The 24,000-nt window shown below is 46.9% G+C and overlaps 1 protein-coding gene across 1 annotated transcript in view; it reads left to right on the forward strand.

Annotated features, from left to right (window-relative positions):
• LOC115542759 (FERM and PDZ domain-containing protein 4) overlaps window positions 1-24,000 on the forward strand; it is a 69,322-nt gene that overhangs the window by 22,580 nt on the left and 22,742 nt on the right. Inside the window, exon 2 of the mRNA XM_030355168.1 lies at window positions 17,147-17,266. Within this exon, the coding sequence (XP_030211028.1) occupies window positions 17,147-17,266 (120 nt within the window). The remainder of the gene's footprint in view (window positions 1-17,146; window positions 17,267-24,000) is intronic.

Below are 24,000 nucleotides of genomic sequence, written 5' to 3' on the forward strand. Positions count from 1 at the left end.
TTGTATGTTGAAAGTCACCGGTCCAGCTGTAACTCTCTCTCTCTCTCTCTCTCTCTCTCTCTCTCTCTCTCTCTCTCTCTCTCTTTTCTCTTCCTCTCTCTCTCTCTCTCTCTCTCTATCTCTTTTCTCTCTCTCTCTCTCTCTCTCTCTCTCTCTCTCTCTCTCTTTTTCTCTCCCTCTCTCTTTTTGTCTCTCTCCCCCTCTCCCATCCCCTCTCTCCCCCTCTCCCTTTCCCTCTCATTCCCCCTCCCCCTCTCTCTCTCCCTTTCTCTCCCCCCCTCCCTCTCCCTTTCTATCCCTCTCCCCCTCCCTGTCTCCTCCCCCCCCCCTCCCTTTCCCGCCTTGCATCCAACCACAACAACAAAAAAACGTCAGTTGCCCGACCACTGTCATCACAGCTAACACCACCCAGTACTCCCAGTACTCCCAGTCCCCCCCAAAGGGGACCAACTGAAAGCTGTCTGTGTTCCCCATGTTTGGCGGGCGAGACCCGGCCCCGGGGGGGGGGGGGGGCACTGGCGCTGGTGGTGGGGGCTGTAGGTGGAGGGAGGGGGGCTGGAGGTTGGGGGGGTGGTGGAGTATGTTTGTGTTATGAATATCAGATTACTGTAACGCTTGCCAAATTGCCTTCTGCTCGATGCCTGCGCCTGCTGGGTGGGGAGGGAGGGTGGGGGGGGTGGGGGGGGGGGGGGGGGGGGGGGGCATAGCCGGTCTAGTGGCTCTGAGTCCATCTGTTGGCGTGCTTTTATTTTTTCGCTTAACGTTTGTGCATGTTTTGTCTCCTGTCATTTTAAACAAAGGTTATTTGTTTTGTTTGGTTATTTATTTGTTCTTTTTGCTTGGCCTCCTATTCACACAGACACACACAAACGCACGCACGCACACACACACACACACACACACACACACACACACACACACACACACACACACACACGCGTACATCAGTGTTGGACTACCACTGATCATGGATGCCTCTCGCCCCTGTTAAAATCAAAAATACACACTTTTGCACACACACACACACACACGCACACACGTGTTGTTGATCCCTAGCTCAACAGGGGGTCTAAATGCTTATCCTGTTGTTATGGAATAAGCGTAAGGAATGTGATACCAAGCTAAATATTGTTTGGGGTTCATAGCCTTGTACAGACGATATTGATTTCAATGGCTTCTGATGGTTGATATTCAACAAATACATGTTTTTAGTATACTGAAAAGAAAAATGGAGAGAGAGAGAGAAAGCGAGACAGAGAGAGGAACTAGGGAGGAGAGGGAGGAGAGGGGGGAGTGTGGTGCGCCAGAAACAGCTAAATGGAACACAGAAGTTTGAGCACCGATGTTCTCTAATCAATGGGTTCTGATTTCGGTTCCACAAACAAATGTGCTCGATATGTCCACGGTCACACAGCTCTATTTCAGGACAGGTTTTTATCACAGTCACCTCCTCCTCCTCCTCCTCTCTTCCTCTTCCAAGAATCTGTTTATTGGGCGCAGGCACACACGTCACATTACGCAGCACAACTCAGAAACACCAGACTAACCCTCTCTCCCTCTCTCTCTCTCTCTCTCTCTCCCTCTCTCTCTCTCTCTGTCTCTCTCTCTCTTTCGCTCTCTCTGTGCATGATTTCCTTGATTTGCGTTTCGATAATCCTCCTAAGGGATTTGGGGTGTGTGTGTGTGTGTGTGTGTGTGTGTGTGTGTGTGTGTGTGTGTGTGTGTGTGTGTGTGTGTGTGTGTGTGTGTGTGTGTGTGTGTGTGTGTGTGTGTGTGTGTGTGTGTGTGATGACGGGGCTAGGCAGACGGCCCCTGGTTGCTGTATCGGCCCTTGGCTTCTGGTTTCATTCAGAGATCACCACACACACACACACACACACACACACACACACACACATTCACATGCACATGCACATATTCATACACACACAGACACACACACACACACACACACACACACACACACACACACACACTCCTCTCTGTCCTCTTATCTCTCTCGGTCGGCCTATATATCAAGCTTTTTCCCTTTGCCTTGCTCCATCCCTCTCTATCTCTATGTATTTATCATTATTCTTTCTATATATTTATATTCTATCTTGGTATATATCGCACAATTATATCTAACCTAATAAAAGTGCTATTTCTATCTCTAAAATCTCTCCTGTGATTTTTAGCAGACTGTAAATGAGGTTCCCTCTCTCTCTTCCCTGTATCTTTCTCTCTCTCTCTCTCTCTCTCTCTCTCTCTCTCTCTCTCTCTCTCTCTCTCTCTCTCTCTCTCTCTCTCTCTCTCTCTCTCTCTCTCTCTCTCTCTCCCCCCCTCCTCTCTAAGCAGGGAGTTTCAATCTGTTTCATTAGCAGCATCCCACGGTTGCCATGGCGCCCTCAGCTCGTCGTCCTGCGCTCAAACTTAAAAATAATCGCAGAAGGAACCGTTCCCGCAAAAAATAACCACAAAACGATTTTGACGTTTCTTTAAACTTTCCAGCGTATCAACACAAGCCGTCCCTGCGAGATTATGATTCTTAAAACGGCAGAGAGGAAGGAAGGCATAAAGGCGTGAACTTTTTGTCTGGGAAAAATGCTCATTAGACGCGAGAACGTCGCCGCGGAAACGGAACGTGTTCATTAATCATTCATATTCATCAAGATCGTCTTTTTCTTTCCCGAGCAGGATTCGTTTCCCGGCAAACACTGATATTTTAGCTTGAGAATTGCATTTTTCGCATATTTGCATATCCTAGCCGTCACTCGTTCAATAGATATTAATGGGAGACGCTGCTGGAATGCATTATGAGATCTCTCTCTCTCTCTCTCTCTCTCTCTCTCTCTCTCTCTCTCTCTCTCTCTCTCTCTCTCTCTCTCTCTCTCTCTCTCTCTCTCTCTTAACCAAATGTGATCAATTAGGCAAATGAAGGGAACAAACCCATTCTCTTTCCTTTGATATCAGACCAAATACACACGCACACACACACACACACACACACACACACACACACACACACACACACACACACACACACACACCACAAAACACTCATAATCTCAGCACCAACAAATCCTCCCTCCATCCAGCCCTACCCTCACTCTTCCTGAGGACGTTGGTTCGAATCCCAGCCAGGCGGGGCCTCGAACCCTTGGCTGGCCGCGCCGGGTTCTCGGAAGGCTCTGGCCCCCGTTCCGATTGCGTTATTTTCTCCGCCGCTGACACCAATTGCAGTCATTTGGTCTGATTAAAATGTGTCCCAGAGTTGTCCTTGAGGAGCGTAAAGTGCTTTTCATTGGCATGAGGTGGTGGTTTTGTTGTAAAGATATACCGTCGGGCAGGGGGGTGTAAATATTAAACCGCAGAAAGGCATTGGGTTTGATTCCCGATGACTGAATGTCTGCATTGCCTCCTCCAGTAAAATGGCCGAACCCCTAACTGCTCCCAAGCGCCTTGTATCTTAACTGACCTTGGATAAAAGCCCCCGCTAAATGACGGAGTAGTTCACTAAATAGTAAATCGCACTTAATGTCATCCCCTTTCAATTGATTGGTAAGGAACAATTAACTATAGAATGTACATGTGTTGCTTGGGTCATGGTACGACAAGAAAGGCTTATTGTGAAATATTACTTTTGCCTTCTTTCAATATCTTTATCACCCACTTTTTAAACATCTCAAAGAAAGACTCTTATTGTGAAGTAATCACAACTCCTTAAAGGGACTCTCACCTTTGTTGCATTTGAGAATTACAGCACATTCAAATCATCCCGCCTTCCTCCAATGCCCCACCCCCTAAGCGTTATTTTTTAAAGTACAAAACTAAGCGTTATTTTTTAGAGTACTGTAACGACCTCGCCGGTGACATAATGATGTCGAGTCATTAGTAGTTGAAGGTAGTTTTAATGAACCAAAACCAGGTCACTGAAACCCGTAACATTGTAACCAACGGCAGAAAACCGACACAAAACAAACCCCGGTTACCCCGGCAACCCCCAACACGGTCTCACTCGCGTGCAGGCCCCCACCCTCCTGTTCTTCCAAGGCCCTCCCCCAGCTGACCTAATGATTCGCCCCCACGCTGATTGACAAGAAGAACATTACAATACATGCACATAGAACAACTGGCATAGCGGACAACGAAATATAATGTAACACATAACACACAAACTATTTAACTGTCCCAGGGTCGCTACAGTACAAAAGTTCTAGACTCCCATGGGTTATGTTTAGACTCCCAGGGGTCATAATATCTACCAGGGGTCTAGTAAACAAGAAATTTAGCAGGTGGCTCACTGTAATTTTATGGGCTTCGTGTGATACCGTTTTGAGGCCCCATGTTGAAGGACAGTGGTCCCACTGAGTATAAGAAAGGTGTATAAGCATTACAAACAGAGTAGCGGGACAACGTAGCGTCTGAGGCCGAAATGGGTCCCCTAATCGGACTGAATGGTGCGGTTGGGTGCCAACGGTCTGGAGGTCTTCCTGTAGCTCCAGAGTAGCGGGACAACGTCGCGTCTGAGTCCGAAATGGGTCGCGTAATCGGACTGAGTGGTGCGGTTGGGTGCCAACGGTCTGGAGGTCTTCCTGTAGCTCCAGAGTAGCGGGACAACGTCGCGTCTGAGTCCGAAATGGGTCCCGTAATCGGACTGAGTGGTGCGGTTGGGTGCCAACGGTCTGGAGGTCTTCCTGTAGCTCCAGAGTAGCGGGACAACGTCGCGTCTGAGTCCGAAATGGGTCCCGTAATCGGACTGAGTGGTGCGGTTGGGTGCCAACGGTCTGGAGGTCTTCCCGGAGCTCCAGAGTAGCGGGACAACTTCGCGTCTGAGTCCGAAACGGGTCCCCTAATCGGACTAAGTGGTGCGGTTGGTTGCCAACGGTCTGGAGGTCCTGAGAATCATCCAGGGGAGCGGGACCACTTGGCTTCTGAGGCCGAATCGGGTCCCCTTGTCGGACTGAATGGTGCAGTTGGTGGCCAACAGTCTGGAGGTCTTCCTGAGGCTCCAGAGGAGGGTAACTCTGTGAGTCTGAGTCCGAGATGAGTCCCCTAATCGGACTGAATGGTGCAGTTTCAGTACGCCGTGGACCACTTTGGTCTGCCATCGTCAGTCGCTACGGTAGCTACTCGCTACTGTCTGCCGTGGAATCAAAACAAACCCTCTAGTTGAGGACGCGCCTTGATGACGCGGGCCCGAATGCGCCACAAGAAGCAGACGGAAAACCTTATATATCCATGCAGCAAACAGACAGGTCTGTCGGCCAATAAGGTCATTCGGTCCGAAGAATTTTATTGGTTGAAGTTTTCACTAAATATTATGAGAGTAAAATAATTGTTTGTTTTTACTCCTGGTGGGTCTGTCTTGCATATTAGAGTGTTATTACCTTATTAATACCAATTTAACCTTATCCAAAAAAAGTGTAAAAATGCAACAAAGGTAAGAGTCCCTTTAAGCCTTCTTTCCAAATGTCCATCATCCACTTTTTAAACATCTCAAAGAAAGGCTCTTATTGTGAAATATTCCTTTAGCCTTCTTTCAATATTTCCATCATCCACTCTTTAAACGTCTCAAGATTCCCCACTCTGAGACCAATGTTCTTGCTAGCGTCAGCAGTTTTGAGCCTTGTTAGTTTTTACACTGCGTAAGTTTAGGTTTGAGTATTCTGCGCTGTTGCTTAGACGGTTCAGAATATCTGGTTAGTTTGGCCAACATGGTGCAGAGCAGACCGTGGTCACATGGGGAAGTGGGCGAAGATAATGTATAGGGTACTGTACTGTTGTCCGTCTGATGCTGGTTGTTTTTTGGGTGTCAATAATTCATAGTGCGGAGGATGTAGTCCACTTAGTCCACAGAATAGGGAATGCCTTTCGGATCCCCTCGCTCTCTTCCCTGCTACCTCCAGCTCTCTCTCTCTTCCCCTCTACCTCCTTCTCTCTCTCTATTTTGCTCTTAAATTTGCTTTCTCCTTCCAACGCCCTCTCTGCGCACATCAGAAAGATCTAGAAGGTCTATCGTTTAAAAATGGGGTAAAGATATGAAATCCAATTCAGTCGGAAAAATCTTTACATGCTCCACTCACAAATGTATCGGAATTAATCATTCCCGACCTTTGACGCTACGAAGTGGGGTATTGGTTCGCTACTTCACGAGAAATGTATCGGAATTTAACTTGGAACAGGTGCGTGACTTTATGGGAAAGAACAGTCACCGAGACCCCACTCGCTTGTGTGTATTTGAGTGAGTGTTGTGACTTGTGAAGCTGGTTTGTGTTGTTTTGCGTGAGCTAGCCCAGGATGCTAGCAGTTCGATTAGTTCTGCTCCAGATACGACCGCGCAACGCTTAAGTGACCAGAGTGGCCTAACTTAAGTGAGACGGGGACGGCACTGTACAAATAAAGACTGCTAAAAGCCACCAGCCATACACACATAGTGTCTCTCTCTCTCTCGCTCACTCACGCACAAACGTGCATGGCCACAACATGTCACTCACTCACTCACACACACAGACACACACACACATAGTCTCTTTCTCGCCTACTCACTCACTAACTCAATCACTCTCATTCTCACTCACTCACTCACTCACTCACTCACTCACTCACTCTCACACACACACACACACACACACACACACACACACACACACACACACACACACACACACACACACACACACACACACACACACACACACACACACACACACACACACACACACACACATGCTGACAACAGCTGACCACCATATGTGAGTGCCTAAACACAATCTGCTTCAACATGGACACACACAACACACACAATAATCTTTCATGAAATGATTATCTATTTTCGTGTAGCCGGCAAGGCCAAGAATTGCAGCGATACTTAATCAATCCAACAGGAGGAAATGAGTGAAATATGAATCAAATCGTAACACATTTGACCATGTCATTTTTTGTCATTTTATTTGGCATTGCGACGACGAATGGCTAAAGCGAACCATCGGGCTAATTCATAATCCAGCCCAATTTTTGCAACGTTTTCAAGGATCAATCCGCATTTCCTCTTCAAAACTAAACGTGGCGCTCCGTCATCGACAGAATGATCTTCTCCTCACTGTAAGTTGCTACAGATAGACACAAGTCATGGTTTGTAAACCAAAGTAAACTGAAAGAAGCAAGAGACAAGCAGTTCATTTTTCTAATCAGCCAACCCCATCGAGTTGTCGTGTTTAGCGAGCAATCTTCTCTTGTTCCGATCAAGTATTTTTTTCCGTCGATTGAAAACCGCTCCTGTTCGGTGCAGATGGTCTTTGCTCTGACACACCTGTGTTTTTGTTTGTGTGTGTGTGTGCGTTTGGCTTGTGTGTGCGTTTGTTCGGCGTCTTTGTTCATCGGGAGTGTAAGCAGCAAATTAGCGTGCGCGAGTGACTCGCTAGAGCGAGGCGTGTGATTAGATGTAATTCAACAGCGTATGAATGTAACATATGCAGTCGCACGCGCACACACACACTTTGTCTTCCTACTTTCGGATTGAAAGTTAGAAACACAAAAGCCCTGCTTACGGTCATACTCTAAACGTTTTTTTCATAATTTGACGCTTATCAGAATGGTAACAGTCAATTTTAACTCTTTGTAAGATAAAAAAAAACGCTTTTGTGGTCAACAGCTCACGAGAAAAACGTTAATGAACCTTAGTGATATTATTCAACCAATTGAGAAAAATATGTTTGAATTTTGTCAATCTGTATAAAAGTAGTGCTGGATGAATCTTTGCAAAATAATTCAAAGCACATCCACATAACTTCAGAAACTCTTTTTTTTGGGTCATGGTTTGTGTGATCTTCCTCCCTGATTTGTGATCAGCATTCATAAATTAGCCCCCATTCATTGAACACAACATGGAGTCCTTTAGCATCAACCATAACTGATTCTGCATTCGCAAACCTCTGTGTCGTTTGAACGAAGAGACGTCATCAAAATCTGTCAGTTGGTATTCCAAACCTCATCAATAAATATAACCCAAGCCCTCATTCGGAGAGACTTTCTTCAAAGACGCACACAGTGTCAACACTGGGAAGATATCTGAGTCCTTGATTGGTCGATATTGGACCACAATACTCCTGTGCCGCCCATATATGGACGCATTGCTCTCATTGGTGACTGCACCATTCCATTTAACAATTAAAGCCGTTGTCATTGGCTCTCAGAGTGATGATGCAACACACAGCGCATATCAAGTACAATGTCACAGCATCACATTCCCGGTACTTGAATACATTAATGTGACGATGAGATGTGCCTATTATAACATGACACGCATGGCGTATCCAATCACTGTACTAATCTAATCAAGTCATGTTTTATCGGCCTTTCATCAAGATTACACATCTAAACGTGTGCAGGCGTTTCAGAGGACGTTTTAACACGTAAAAGACACCATCACTTCGGCTCACGAAATGTGAAGTTTTATGACAGGTAATCATTCATCCTTTGCGGTCGAAGTATGACCAAAGATTCCATGGCCGTTTTCTGTCCATTGTGTTTGAATATGCGCGGTTAAAATTATTTGTTTCCGTCCAAGCGTGAAGACTGCTTACAAAGCAGCCATAGTATTTATATATTTATTTATTTATTTATTTATTTAACTTTTTCCTTATCAAGTCTAATACTACTATCAATATAAATTCATTTTCACCCTTACACAGAATTCAGAATAATGAAATCATGGAGCAGGTATCTCCCTCCGGGATGGGATCATTGGGAATTGATCCCAGAACCTAGGTTTCGAAACATCTTTACCACCTAAACTCTTGCATTCTCTCTCTCTCTCTCTCTCTCTCTCTCTCTCTCTTTCTCTTTCTCTCTCTCTCTCTCTCGCTCTATCTCCACACACCTAAACCACTGCACGATTCTACTCAGTCCTCCCACCATCTCACCACTGCCCCTGAAGTGTTGGCACCCTAGCTCAATGCTACCATACCGAGTGAGTGTGAGTGACATTTGGGTCATAAACAAGTCGATAAAGCAGCGGCGTGCGGTGGGTTCAGGGGCCACTCCGACACAGAGACGGACACAATGGTGTTTAAAAATACTTTACCACCAGTGATGGTTATTTTTGGTTGTTTATGCAGACACCGGCAGGGTGGTTAAAACCCTGCTGTGAAACAGCTGGACCCAAACACAGAACTGAGACTAATAATCCCCTTTCGACCGGACTGGCGCTTTGGTGACCGAAGGGGAGAAATCAGTAGGAATATAGAAGTGAACTGAAAGTGTATCGTGAACCATTTTGTTCATATATAAGTATATAAAAGTATGTAAAGTGTGTATCATGTTGTAAACTTCCCACGCAATCGACTGATCTTTGGTTTAATCCCCATTGAATACATCAACAGCTGAGTTAAGATAATTTATTTGTAGATTTTTCCTTTTTCTTGTTGCATCATTGTATCTCTCTATCAAATTGTTATTTCAGTTTCTTGCTTCAACCATGATACACAAATTTCCCATAAATACTTAATCATACTTAGTAAATGGAGCACGCTACATGCATCTCAATAGGTTATCGATGAATGTTTCTGCATGTAAAAAGCATTTGTGCTTTGCTATCGATCGACGTGGTTCGGCATTGCAGTTTTAACCGGCCGTCACTGTTTGTAGGGCAAACTGGCTGCTAATGAGCGCCGTTTGACTCGGTGAATCAATTGATAGCTCTTTTTCTCTCCAAAGTCAAAGAATATAAACCTAATTACGATGATGCTGATCGCTTTAATTGGATTGGATCTTGGGGCGTGAGAGTCACATGTAGTCGCATGAGCGCATGCGTGTGGGATTGTTTTGCGTGTGTCTTTTGGTGTGCATGTATGTTGCGGTATTGTGTGTGTTTGTGTGTGTGTGGGTGGGTGGCATGCTACCAGGATGCAAGCGTGCAAGTCATTCGCTGGGATTTGTAATAAAGGAAAGTGTCTCTGTGTGCGTGTGCGTCTGCATGCGTATGTGCGTGTCTTGATGAAGACGTCTTTCTAAGATCCTACCGACTGGTCCTTCCTTCAGTCCGACCTCAGCCTGTCGGACATCTGCTGGGGAACATCCAGTCCTCCCCTGTTTGTTTTCTGTTCTACGACTGTCATGCAGATCATTGCTGTGGAGCTCACTCCGTGCTAGGTATCGGAGATCCCATCACAGTCTTTATTATTCTTTGGCAAATGGTGTGTTCCCAAGGTGATGCTGGCACGGTGGAAACGTGTGCAACTGTGTGTGAGCAGGAGTTTGTGGATGCACACCATCACTGCTACACGTGTGTGTGTGCGCGTGTGCGTGTGTGTGCGTGCGTCCATACCCACTGAGGGATGTGTGCCTGTGTGTGTGTCAAGGTAGGCTCCCGTTGATGCTTGACTGAGTGTTGTTCCGTGGACGGTTCATACATCATGTTTTGCCATTTTCAGCACTTGGCGAAGAGCAACAGTACATCTTTCTCGCTCTCTCACTCTCGCTTTCTCGCTCTCTCTCTTCCCCTCTCCCTCTCTCTCTCGCTCCCATTCTCACCCAACCCTCTCTCTCTCTCCTCTCTCTCTCTCCTCTCTCTTCCCCTCTCCCCCTCTCTCTCTCTCTCTCTCTCTCTCTCTCTCTCTCTCTCTCTCTCTCTCTCTCTCTCTCTCTCTCTCTCTCTCTCCCCCCCTCTCTGCCTCTCTCCCCCTCTCTGCCTCTCTCTCCCCCTCCTAGCAGAGGAGCTTTCCATGGTGCTGATAAACTACACCTCTCCTCTAGTTAAAGTCCTCCTCCATGGCCACCTTTCCCTCTCCTCTCCACTCTCCCCTCCTCACGGCCTCTCGGGGCGTCTGCGTCCAGGGAGGACTTCCTTCACCCACCGTCTGCCCCTCACCTCGTCACCAAGGACACAACCACGCCTAGCTGTTTACTATGCTTCACTCGTGTTGTTTGGGGGAGAGGAGACCTCGACCAAATCACAGTCATCCGCGAGGAAAAACAATGAAAAAAATAAACTCTCGTTCTGTCTCTTTCTTCCCCCTCCCTCTCTCTCTCTCTCTCTCTCTCTCTCTCTCTCTCTCTCACTCCCCATCTCTCTCTCCCTCTCTCTCTCTCTCCTCTCCCCCTCCTCTCCCTATCTCTCCCTCCCCCGATCTCTCTCCTTGAACAGACTTCCTTTGAGCATCTCCGCACCCAGCCTACACGAGTTGTTCGCGGGCCCTTAATACATTAAAGACGCTCGCCGCACACAAACATCTGCTGAGGTGTTTCACCAGGGCCCTGCCGATCGTTAGGGGGCCCGTGGCTGTCGCTAGGGCCCCCTGGGGAGTGTTGATAGTGTTTACATTCAGTCTTTTGAACAGAGCGACCGCGGAGAGGAAAGCGATGTATTAGCAGCCTACTGCAGCAGGTGTGGTCATTAGCATGGCTAATTGTATCCCAGACGCATAATGCTTGGCGCTTCCTTGCGCGCGCGGGCGTGGGTGCGTGCGTGCGTGCGTGCGTGTTTGTGAGCGTCTCTATTTGCTTACTCGTGCACAAATCTTGTGAGGTCAAAATTTGTGTTTCTGTGTTACAGTTTCTGTTTGTTGACTTGCATACACGTGGCTTTGAGGTGTGTGTGTGAGTGATTGAATTTGAGATGTGTTTGTGTGTGTACATGTTAAAAGGGGGCATGCCCGGAATAGCCATAAGAAGCCACCTGAGCCAATGTTTCATTTATGAATGATGGCACAAACAACGCAGAGAGAGAGAGAGAGAGAGAGAGAGAGAGAGAGAGAGAGAGAGAGAGAGAGAGAGAGAGAGAGAGAGAGAGAGAGAGAGAGAGAGAGAGAGAGAGAGAGAGAGAGAGAGAGAGAGAGAGAGAGATCTCATAATGCATTCCAGCAGCGTCTCCCATTAATATCTTTCTTCAACCCATATTTCTTCAAATCGGAAGTTACTTCAGAGAAGAGGTATAAAATGTCACATTCTCTGCAGAGTGCGTTACTCAACAGCGAAAGAAAATTCAACATCATACCAATGTTTCCCAGACAGCATCCATTTAATTCTAGGGTTAGCATCCATGCTACTGTAAGTGAGGCTATACAGTATATACCAATACATACTTGGCCCTGGCGCCTTTATGCTAACCCCTGCTACACCCATGGCCTGACAGTGAATTAGCCCAGTTGTTCTGTGGAGTGTAAAATGGCAAAGAACTCAAAGGCCATCGGGCTTTAGCGGAGCGAGGAATCCTGCCCGGGTGCTAGCATGCGGAGCATTGTCATAATGTAGGCTAACGCACCGCTGGGGAATCCTATATGGTCTTTTGTGTTTCCTAGGTCACTGGGTCTTGATGGGTCCTCGTAAGAGAATAGATGTTGGAGCGTGTGCAGGCTTTGTTTGGTTTGGAGGTTTTCCCTGTGGCATGGGAAATGTACTTTTATTCTGAAACGCTTTCGGATGTACAGAGCCCGGTGTTAAACCCAGTGGGTCAATATTTTTGCATAAAGAACTGGCCTAGATTTGTCCACTAAAATGTTGGATAGATATACGGCAGACTTTATGTTACCATTGTTGGTAGGTATTAAATATTAGAATATGATAAAGCAATGACCTGCTATTATTGCTATGATGCTATTAAGGTCAAAAGCTCTTTCTTTTCAACATTCACGGAACGTGAATGTGTGCTAACGTTTTGTAGGCACTTCAATGAGCACAAGTGTGTTAATGTTAACATTTTGCTATCTTCTAATTTTAGTTAAGTGACTGCAATGCAGAACTACCCTTTTTCCTAACATAAACCTACATTTGTATTGTATGCTTTTCTCTTTTTGTACTCAAACAAACGTTCACACACAAGTGTTAGCATAACGGTCACAAGCTAGCACGCTAAACATTCAACCTGTCATTGCTTCTCATTGCTTTTGGCAAGTTTGAGTGGAAAATCTATGTCTGTAATGACAGAGTGGTAGGGACCGGTCAAAAGAATCGGAAAGGCGACTTCCTTATTGCATAGATGTACAATTCGGTCGTACATCACAGTTAACGTTCTGACGTTCTGTGTGTCAATTTGCAAACAAACAAAAAAACAGGTGTTCTTTTACAACAAACATTCAAAGACTCAAACCGGTGATTTCTGACCGCTGCAACAACGTTTTTAAAGCTCTCTCATCTCCTCTCTCGGCTGTTCTGAATTGTAAATTTCGGCAGAATTTTTACAATTTGTGCTTTTTTTTTCATGTAATGCATTCAATATCTCATGCGTTCACTGATGAGATTGTAGATAGTTTTGGACTGAATGCGCTTTTAATCAGTAAAAGCTTGATGTACTTCCTTGTATTATTCCTGTTTACCTCACTACCCATGAATGTTGAGTATTCCCAGCATCAACCCAAGGTGGTTTAGAGATAGAATAAAACATTATATATTTTTAGATGTTTATATTTATTTTAGCCTGTTGCCCTTCAAGCGCGCGGCAGTGCTGCGGTTATTTGGAGAGAAGTGGTTTGTTCAACTAAAAACTAAGTGGAGCTGAAAGGCTCAGAAGGGCAGATGAATTGATCACTTTCAAAGAGAAAGCCTGCTACCTCCCTGTCAATACGCTGGCCTTTGCCGGGTCCCGTCCTTTCCTCGGCACGTTAAGTGCATCCGACCCACCCATGCAGCCTTTATGAGTGTGTGTGTGTGTGTGTGTGTGTGTGTCTGTGTGTGTGTGTGTGTGTGTGTGTGTGTGTGTGTGTGTGTGTGTGTGTGTGTGTGTGTGTGTGAGAGAGAGTTTGTCTGTGTGTGTGTGTGTGTGTGTGTGTGTGTGTGTGTGTGTGTGTGTGTGTGTGTGTGCATTCTGAAAGGGGTTAACCTTTATTTATGTCGTTCTTTCGTGTTTTTGCGCATTTATGATCTCTCTCGCTCGCTTTCTCTCTCTCTCTCCCCTTTTCGGGGTCAGTTATTGGTTCTGATGGGTTCATAGATGGAAGCTGTTTTCATTGACTTATTCAATGTTGATTCAGTTCATCTGTGTAGGTGGGATGATTGTATTAATCGGAAAGACTTCGTAGTTCAACTTTCAGAATCTGCAATTTATCCTATCGTTGAATGGTCATCCGATACCCGTTGTCGTCCAGACGTTTGTAATGATTTAATCGGAGTCTATCTGAGATCGATTCTGATATGATCTGCATTGGTCGGCCCATGACATTCAGACCATGTGTTCGGACCTAGCCATGGAGATTAAAATCGACAGATCGTGCTGGCTGTTCTTTTATCTGAGAATCTCTGATATTTTGAGTAAACCATTCAGACTTGCTTATTCAAGCAACCCTCAGGTAGAAATGTGGGGACATGGCACACTAGGGGACAACTGGCATTCTTAATTACACTGAATACATGGCTGCAACAATGGATCAAAACCATGAAATAACTTCTTAACTTTCTGAACTTGGAGTCCACTCACACCATTGCTTGTAACAGCCAAATACTAACTTTAAAAACGGTGTCTCGAGGTGTTGGAAAAAAGTGCATCAATGGGGCTTTTATCCAAACTCCACCACACAACTTCTGCTACTTTAGCACAAGATATATTCTTCTTTTCATGTATCAGATCACAAAGATCAGATGGATTAACCATGCTGTTGTACTCCAGTTTACATGATCGGAGAAGCTAGCTAGCCACTTGCTCCAACCAGCTACTCCTGCTAACACATGCCAGCTACCTTATATAATACAATGTCAGTGTAGTCCTTGTCCTTTCTTTGGGCGTATACTTCTTTCGGGGACATTACACACTGGACAGCATTACAAGCTAAGCTACCGGAAGGTTAATTAACTGTCGTCTGTCCTTCTTATCTTGACCTCGGATGTACGCAGAGCGGGAGATTTTTCATTACGCACAAGGACAATTTACATGAGCTGTTATTATGTTCAAAGCTCAAAGCTCATCTTCTTTGGAGTTGTAACTGGAATCAAACAACGAAAGGTCGTTGAAATGCCTTGCATAGGTCAGTTTAGTTTGAATATGGTTTTCTCTGAATAAAATATACTTGTTATGAATTGAGTAGTCCTCACCATGTGCTATATCGTTGGTCGATTACAACAACCATGTTTGGTGGTTTCCTCTGTATGTCTCCCTCTCCCGCTTTCTGTCTCTCTTTCTGTTTCTTTCTTTCACTCTCTTTGTCTTTGTCCCATTCTCTCTCTCTCTCTCTTTCTCTCTCCTCCTCTGCCTCCCCTCTCTCTCTTTCTCTCTACTCCTCTCTTACTCTCTCTTTCTCTCTACTCCGCTCTCTCTCCTCCTCTCTCTCTGGCTCTCTCTCTCTCTCTTCTGTCTCCTCCCCTCACTCCCTCTCTCTCTCTCTCTCTCCTCCTCTCTCTCTGGCTCTCTCTCTCTCTCTTCTGTCTCCTCCCCTCACTCCCTCTCTCTCTCTCTCTTCTTCTGTCTCCTCCCCTCTCTCTCTCTCTCTCTCTCTCTCTCTCTCTCTCTCTCTCTCTCTCTCTCTCTCTCTCTTTTCTCTCTCCTCCTCTGCCTCCCCCTCTCTCTCTCTCTCTCTCTCTCTCTCTCTCTCTCTCTCTCTCTCTCTCTCTCTCTCTCTCTCTCTCTCTCCTCCTCTCTCTCTGGCTCTCTCTCTCTCTCTTCTGTCTCCTCCCTCACTCCCTCTCTCTCTCTCTCTCTTCTGTCTCCTCCCTCTCTCTCTCTCTCTCTCTCTCTCTCTCTCTCTCTCTCTCCCTCTCTCTCTCTCTCTCTCTCTCTCTCTCTCTCTCTCTCCCTCCCCCCTCTCTCCCTCTCCAACCTCCACTGACATTGTTAGCGTGATTAGCACTATGTAATCAGCTCGACCAATCGGGTCTCCCTCCCTCCCCCTCCTCCCTCCTCCCTCCCCCTCCTCCCTCCCCCTCCTCCCTCCCCTCCCCTCTCCTCCCCCTCCTCCTCCTCAGCCAATAGGAAGGGCCCACGCCTGAGCAGTCGGAGGCCATCGATCGGTGTGTCCCGCGGAGCCACGCACGCGTAATTTAGCCCGCGATCAATCACATCGATCAACGCCGTCTCTAATCAGACTAATTGGGATGAAGAGGGAAGGCGCGTGTTTGGGGGCGGTCGTCGAGGGATTAGCGGTCAAATGCACGAGCAGACGGGACAGCATAGAGTGTTGGGGAGAATGGCCCGTGGTGTCTGGGTCCATCTCCCACTTCGTACCAGGACTTGCTAGGACTCACACTAGGGCTCACGAAGACCCACATATGGGCGGCATGCGGCTCAGGAGCGAGAGCGGCTGAGCTGGTTACCAGAAGGCTGCAGGTTCGATCCCCGGCTCCTGCTGGCTGAGTGTCCATGGGTCCCTGGGCGAGACGCCTCGCCTTCACTGCTCCTGATGAGCTGGCTGTCGCCTTGCATGTTTGACTCCGTCGGTGTGTGATTGTGTGCACGTATGGGTGGTTCATTTACCATTCACTAGGACCTACTGGGAAACGTGGAGTTTGGTGAAGTCGATATTCAATATGAGACGAGTGTAAACTTTCATTATTCCTCTGGATTAATGCGCCCATCCTACAGACTGTATACACATCTCTTTTGGTGAATGGTGAATGAGCAGGAATGGGTTCGGCCTTGAAAGGGCCTGGGTTCAAACCTCAGGGATAGCCTTCCAGGTCGACATTGGGTTTTCAACCGACCACCAACAACCAACCTATCCAGGATACATTCATCCAGCAGTATTCCAGCTGTGTCTTCGCATATTTAGACGAGAAGAAATCTTCCTAACCTGTATTTACTTATTCATGTATTTGTCTCTCTCTCTCTCTCTCTCTCTCTCTCTCTCTCTCTCTCTCTCTCTCTCTCTCTCTCTCTCTCTCTCTCTCTCTCTCTCTCTCTCTCTCTCTCTCTCTCTCGTCCTCTCTCCCTCTCGTCCTCGCTCTCTCTCTTCCTCTCTCTCTCTATCTTCCTCTCTCTCTTCCTCTCTCTCTCGTCCTCTCTCTCTCTCTCTCTCTCTCTCTCTCTCTCTCTCGTCCTCACTTTCTCTCTCTCTCTCTCTCTCTCTCTCTCTCTCTCTCTCTCTCTCTCTCTCTCTCTCTCTCTCTCTTTCTCTCACTCTCGTCCTCTCTCTCGTCCTCACTCTCGTCCTCTCTCTCTCTCTCTCTCTCTCTCTCTCTCTCTCTCTCTCTCTCTCTCTCTCTCTCTCTCCCTCTCTCTCTCTCTCTCTCTCTCTCTCTCGTCCAGCCACAAGAACAAGACCTCGGGCTGGCCCCCTCCCGGCCCGGGCCCCTGGGGGGGCCTCCAGGGGCCACCGTACAGCTGGGACATGAACACCCCCCGGGACCCACGGGACTACAACATCAAGTATGGACACACGCACACACACACACACACGCACACGCACACGCACGCGCACGCACGCACACACACACACACACACACACACACACACACACACACACACACACACACACACACACACACACACACACACACACACACACACACATTGACTTACATGCATAAATCCACGTATGCATATGAATTTGTGTACACATGGCTACACATGCATCTACACGTGCCGATGCACACACACATTTTCCCCTTTTAAATCCAGTCTCCAAACCAAGGTGACAAACGGGTGACATAATGTATTTTATGAGTTGGGTTTACGATATGAGGAGACAGCGGTAGACTCTATTGTGAATGATGTCCGCGCTTATCGCGTCTAGCTTCCTGTAACAACATCGTGCTGCTGCAGGAATGTGGTTCATTTATTTGATGAGAGGGGAACGTTTCAAATAAGATCAGTCAGCAGATGTTGAGTCAGAGCAGCAGGTCATATCGGGGTCACGTTAGATCAAACCACACTATAGAGAAGGATAAGTATATGCGTGTGTGTGTGGCTGTGGGTGCATCTGCATAGGCGGCATGTGTCTGCATGAACACACACACATTAATTTGTGTGTGTGTGTGTGTGTGTGTATATGTGCGTAGGCATGTGTATATGCATGCATGAACAAATGCATATGCATTCATACATTCATGCATGTGAGGCTGTGTGTGTGTGTTTGTATTGCATTCGTGTGTGTGTGTGTGTGTGTCCGTGAACCTGGATCCAGTTAAAGTTTTGCATTCGTCAATTTCATTCATCCATTCATTCAATAGAAATATGCATGCATTTTTTTAACTCAAATGTGACTATGACTACACACCACCTAGGTGGCTTTAGCTGGGCTCCTCCAGACAGTTTATTGTAAAGGTTTGATAATTAACATGGCCTGAGGGGTATTCCATCAAAGTCGCCAACGAAAACGGCGCTTAGTTGACGTCTAAAAAATGTGTGTGGAAAATATCCTGGAAAACAATAGATAGCAATCCATCAAATTATTTTATTTGCATCATTTAACCTTAGACCCTTAGTGAAAATAGAGGCTGTTTGTACTTCATATATGTACATTTACGACAAAATCGTGAGGACTAGGCTTGGCGGAACCTTCTGACAGCTGGACTTCTCTGAAACACAGATCAAGTAAGCTTGACAGTTAGCCTGGTGCTGACCAGGTTACTTTGGTTGGATAAATTGCCATGGTTACTTTAGCGGAGATTCTCTTAGGCCACGTTAATAGAACGCAACTCTAGCTGAAAGAAGCGAGGCTTGGTGAAATAAGCCCAGCTTTAACTTTAGCTGGGTTGATGGAATACCCCTCAGGTGCTACATGCTGCCGTGCAGGGGATCTCTCCCTGAATGTGTTGAACGCTGATTTCTCAGCTTGCATCAGGTGTGCAGCCTCACCCAATCAGTGTGACTCAGGGCCAGGTGAGGCTGCCTAGACCAGCCATCACACACACACACTAGATTCCCGCTATAACGGTATCTCAAGAAAAACGCAGTCAGTCACTTAGGGAACCACAATCAGTGTGGTTTAGTGAAGGTAATGTGTACACCCACACACACACACCTACACACCTACAAACAAACAAACACACACACACACACACACGCACGCACACGCACACAGCACAGCGTAGTGTATAGTCAGGACAGTTCAATAGTATCTGGCATCACAGCCATCACATGAGCTAGAATTCATGCATGTGAGAGCTCAGACTTGATTGTTATATTCGTCTAATTCGACAGACACACACACACACACACACACACACACATACAAAAGCCCCCCCCCCCCCCCCCCCCCCCCCCCCCGACACACACACACACACACACAGAAATGGATGATACGAGGGCCAGGGGTGGAGGTGCTGATGTAATCCATCCACCTGTTCATTCTGACCACGTCACCGATGGTTAATGTCAGGGCAACGCTGAGGCTACTCTGGAATACTGAGGCTACCACACACACACACACACACACACACACACACACACACACACACACACACACACACACACACACACACACACACACACACACACCTTGGGTCCAAGGCAATGAAGAACTCTGACTCTAGCTGGGGGTTGTTAAGAAATATCTCTCTCTCTCTCTCTCTCTCTCTCTCTCGCCCGCTCGCTCTCCCCTCTCTCTGTCCTATCATCCTTATCTGTCTTCACCCTCCCTCGCTCCTTGAGAATCACAATGGCCTCTCCTCATCACCCCCGCCCCCCTCATCACCCCCACCCCTCTGCTCTGCTCCCACCCCCGCCTCCTCTCTCTCTCTCTCTCTCTCTCTCTCTCTCTCTCTCTCTCTCTCGCTCTCGCTCTCGCTCTCTCTCTCTCTCTATCTTGCTCATCTCTCTCTCTCTCTCTCTCTCTCTCTCTCTCTCTCTCTCTCTCCCTCTCCCTCTCCCTCTCCCTCTCCCTCTCTTTCTCTGTTTCTCTCTACTTCGTTCTTTTCATCCTCTTCCCTACGTTTGGTCTCACAAAGGTCCAGGAGAAAAATCGGTAACGCTTTATATTAAGGTCCTTGTAATAAGCCTTAGTAATAATAACATAATAAGATGTTGTGAGATGATAAGACTTTTATTAGCACTTATAAGAAACTTGTTGACTATTTATTGATTGCTTAATAACATTAATAATGGTCTTATATATAATAATGATTCTTAGTTGTTAATGCCGCACTAGAAACACATTTATTGAGTCTTACTAACTTACCTATTATGTCATTGTTAAACCTTTACTAAGTATTTTTTATGCTTATTAAGGTTAATCAATCCTTTATTAAACTCCTAATCGTGCATTTTGCAGGTACGGGATCTAAAGCACTAACAATACTTAGAAGGTTAATAAGTCCTTTAATATACAGTTAATAACAATTAATGAGTACTATAGATTAGCAAGGTTGATAAAAGGTAAAACAAAAAATACATGTACCGTAAATACAATGTTATATATGTTTTATTAACAGCTATAAGAAAGACTATTATTAATATTATCAAGCAATCAATAAATAGTTAACACTTTTCTTATAAGTGCTTATAAAAGAATTATAATATCACAATAAACATGTTTATTATGTTATTATTAACACTTATAGATAGTCTTATTATCACCAATTACTGTTAATAAGCATATAATAAGTGTCTTATTACCTATTAACAAAGGCTTATTACAAGGACCTCAATATAGAGCGTTACCGATAAATCTTCTATTGACCGCCCCTCTCTCTCTCTCTCTCCTCTCCCCTTCTTTCCTCGTTCTTCGTTTCACTCGTTTCATCATTATTTCACATATTCACATTGAACAACACTCTCCGTCTCCTTTTCAATCCCCTTCCTGTCCCGATATATAATATAGACCCATTTAAAGACCCTGATGTACTCAAATCAACATTTAAATTGACGGGGAAAGTTTGTCTGTTCCATTGTGAGCTGAGCTCCCCGGGCACGCGGCCATTTTGTCTTTTGTGGCAATCGCCGATTTCGATTTAGTTTCGTCTTACCCGAGGCTTTTAACACAAAGCCATGTGAAGTCTCTCTGCTCCTCCCCTCTCCTCCTCCCCACCTCCCCGGTCCTCTCCTGTCCCCCTAAACCACCTCTACCTCACCAGGTCCCCACAAATGGACCCAAATCTGTGTGAATAAGAAGAGTTGGTTGTTGTTATGTTTGGACGAGAGGAAATTACTTCTGACCATCATTCCCAGTGCTCTTCCTGGCTCCTCCCACTCACTAGCCCCTCTACCCACCAGCCCCTCCCATCTACCAGCCCCTCCCACCACCTAGCCCCTCCCACACACTAACCCCTCCGACCCAATAGCCCCTACCACCCAATAGCCCTTTCCACCAACTAGCTCCTCCCACCCAATAGCTCCTCCTAAACCACTAGCCCCGCCCACCCCAGGTCCCCATAAGGAGGGTCACAGGATCTGGGTAAAGTGTGTGAACGCAAACGGAGCCTTTTCCTCCCTTCCATCCTCTCCGCTCCTCCTCCAACTCTCTCCTGCCCAAGCCTTTGTTCACCCCGATGAATAACACACGCACACAAACAAACACACACGCACACAAACACACACACACACACACACACACACACACACACACAGACTCACACACGCATGGGAAGAAGGTCAAAAAGCCACGGTGACGTGGCCTACGTCCACGAGACCGGGTGGCTGGTGGCATGGGTTGAGGGGGACGTGGTGGTCATGGTTCCCGGGTCTGGGACGCTGGTGGTGTCAGTGGAGAGAGGGAGAGGTCAATCCACCAATCAGTGAAGAGCAAAAGGCGTGCTGGGGGGGAGGGAGGGCTACAAAGAGCCCATGCACACGTACCGACGGGGACGTCGTGCGTCCGGTCCCCGCGCACACTTCCGGCGTTGTCATGGATACCGCGGGTTCTCCTCTCCCGGTCGCTGACCTTACACGCTTGGCGTTGTGGCGCCCCCCCCCCCCCCCCCCCCCGCGTTAGAGAGGGGGGGGGGGGGGGGGGGATGTGGGTCGCATGCGACACCACGGCACCACGGCAACAGCCTTAATGAGAGAGAGAGAGAGAGAGAGAGAGAGAGAGAGAGAGAGAGAGAGAGAGAGAGAGAGAGAGAGAGAGAGAGAGAGAGAGAGAGAGAGAGAGAGAGAGAGAGAGAGAGAGAGAGAGAGAGAGAGGGGGGGGGGGAGAAAGAGAGAATGGTTGGATGGGAAGAGAGAGGGGAAGAGAGAGAGGGACGAAGGAAGAAATCTAGAGAGTGAGCTTTATGGAAAGAGGTATAAGAGAAGGATGGAGAGTCAGTGAGAGAGAGGGCCATGTGTAGATGGAGAGAGGGAGGCATAATGGTCGAGAGAGGGGGAGAGAGAGAGATGAGCAAATGGAATATGGAGAAAGACTGATACGGAAACAAAGATCAGTTGGGAAATAGATAGGAAAAAAGACGGGGGAGGGAGGGAGGGAGGGAGGGATGGATTGAAGGAGGGAGGGAGGGAGGGAGGGAGGGAGGGAGGGAGGGAGGGAGGGATGGATTGAAGGAGGGAGGGAGGGAGGGAGGGAGGGAGGGAGGGAGGGAGGGATGGCTCGTTGACTTGTGTAGGTCGGCGGGAGTGAGGGAGTGCGAGGGAACCCGACATGGATTTACGCAAAGCCGCAGCTATACGTCCTAATGAACCCGTGATCACCCGGCAGCTGATGAGAGGGAGAGGGAGAGGGAGAGGGATCGGATTGGCCGACATGTGACCTGATCAAGGAGACACGCAGTCATGTGATCACGGGGCAGAGAATACATTTAGCTGTGTGTGTGTGTGTGTGTGTGTGTGTGTGTGTGTGTGTGTGTGTGTGTGTGTGTGTGTGTGTGTGTGTGTGTGTGTGTGTGTGTGTGTGTGTGTGTGTGTGCGTGCACACTCAGGGCAAAGTACTGCCATTTAATTTCCAATATCAGAGAGAGAGAGGGGGGGGGGGAAGGAGAGAGAAAGAGAGATTGAGAGAGAGGAATGGATGCTGGCTTCTTGACAATAAACTTCCAGTACTTTCTTTTACTTTACTTTTGGTACAGAGATAAAACACCTACTGGCAGAGAGAGAGACAGAGAGAGAGGTAGAGCAAAAGGGGGAGTGAGCGATAGAGAGAGTGAGACAAAGAGGTATATGTAGGTAGAGGTATACATACTTTTGTATTAATCTTGAGTCTCTGCGTGCATGTGTGTATGTTCTCAAGTGTCCAAGTGTGTGCGTGTGCCTACATACTGCGCACGGAGCACTTCACCCAGACGTATGGACGTCACCTGATCATTCATCGTCATCAATTTGTCGTCAGACATGATGAAGGGTCCGGCAATAAAATCGTAATGTAATCGTCACCGCCCAGTGGGTTGCAATCACTCACTGAAAGGTTTACGTCCGATATCAAAAGGGCGTTCTCCGTAACTCTGTGCTTAAGGTATTATACTGTGGAGTGTATTAATCACTGGCCCCCTCCATCATGAGGTATAAGTAGAAAAACAAAGCAAAGCAAATGTGTAGAGAAAGGCCAAATATTTGCATATTTGAGAAATCAGCATGGATTTAGGCTATTCACATTTTGTTTCAGTCTCACAAATAATACTTTAGATTAATATCGGTTCAGGAGTAAACTTTAAAAAGAAAAAGAAAAAAAAAAATCAGCATTGGGTAAACTTTCCACTGTAGAAGTGCACCTCTTATGAAAGTTTCATCGACTTAGAGAAATTTGTTTGCTTCGGTGAGATATCTTTGTCTGGGGGCGTTGTCAAATGTCAAAATGGTAGAGAACAACAACTCTGGAAGTTTTTTAAGGCAGAGGTAGCAGACTTCTTGTTTTTCACAGAGAATTTCAAAGTTGAAATAGTTACATTTTAGAGACATGTTGGTCCAAAATGACATGTTGGCCATGTAAGACATGTTGGAAAATGACACAGGACTGTTCGACAACACCTGAGAGTTAACCTACCCTATAACGGCATCTGAATAAACTGCAGGTGACTTTGTTTCCAATCTTCTGCTCAATGTCTAAAATACTGTTGATGTCTTCCTCCTCCACCACCTCCTCCACCTCCTCCACCTCCTCCACCTCCTCCTCCTCCTCCACCTCCTCCACCTCCTCCACCTCCTCTTCCACCTCCTGCACCTCCTCCACCTCCTGCACCTCCTCCTCCACCCCCTGCACCTCCTCCACCTCCTCCACCTCCTCCACCTCCTG

The sequence above is a fragment of the Gadus morhua genome, chromosome 4 (genome assembly GCF_902167405.1).
Source record: "Gadus morhua chromosome 4, gadMor3.0, whole genome shotgun sequence".
NCBI lineage: Eukaryota > Metazoa > Chordata > Actinopteri > Gadiformes > Gadidae > Gadus > Gadus morhua.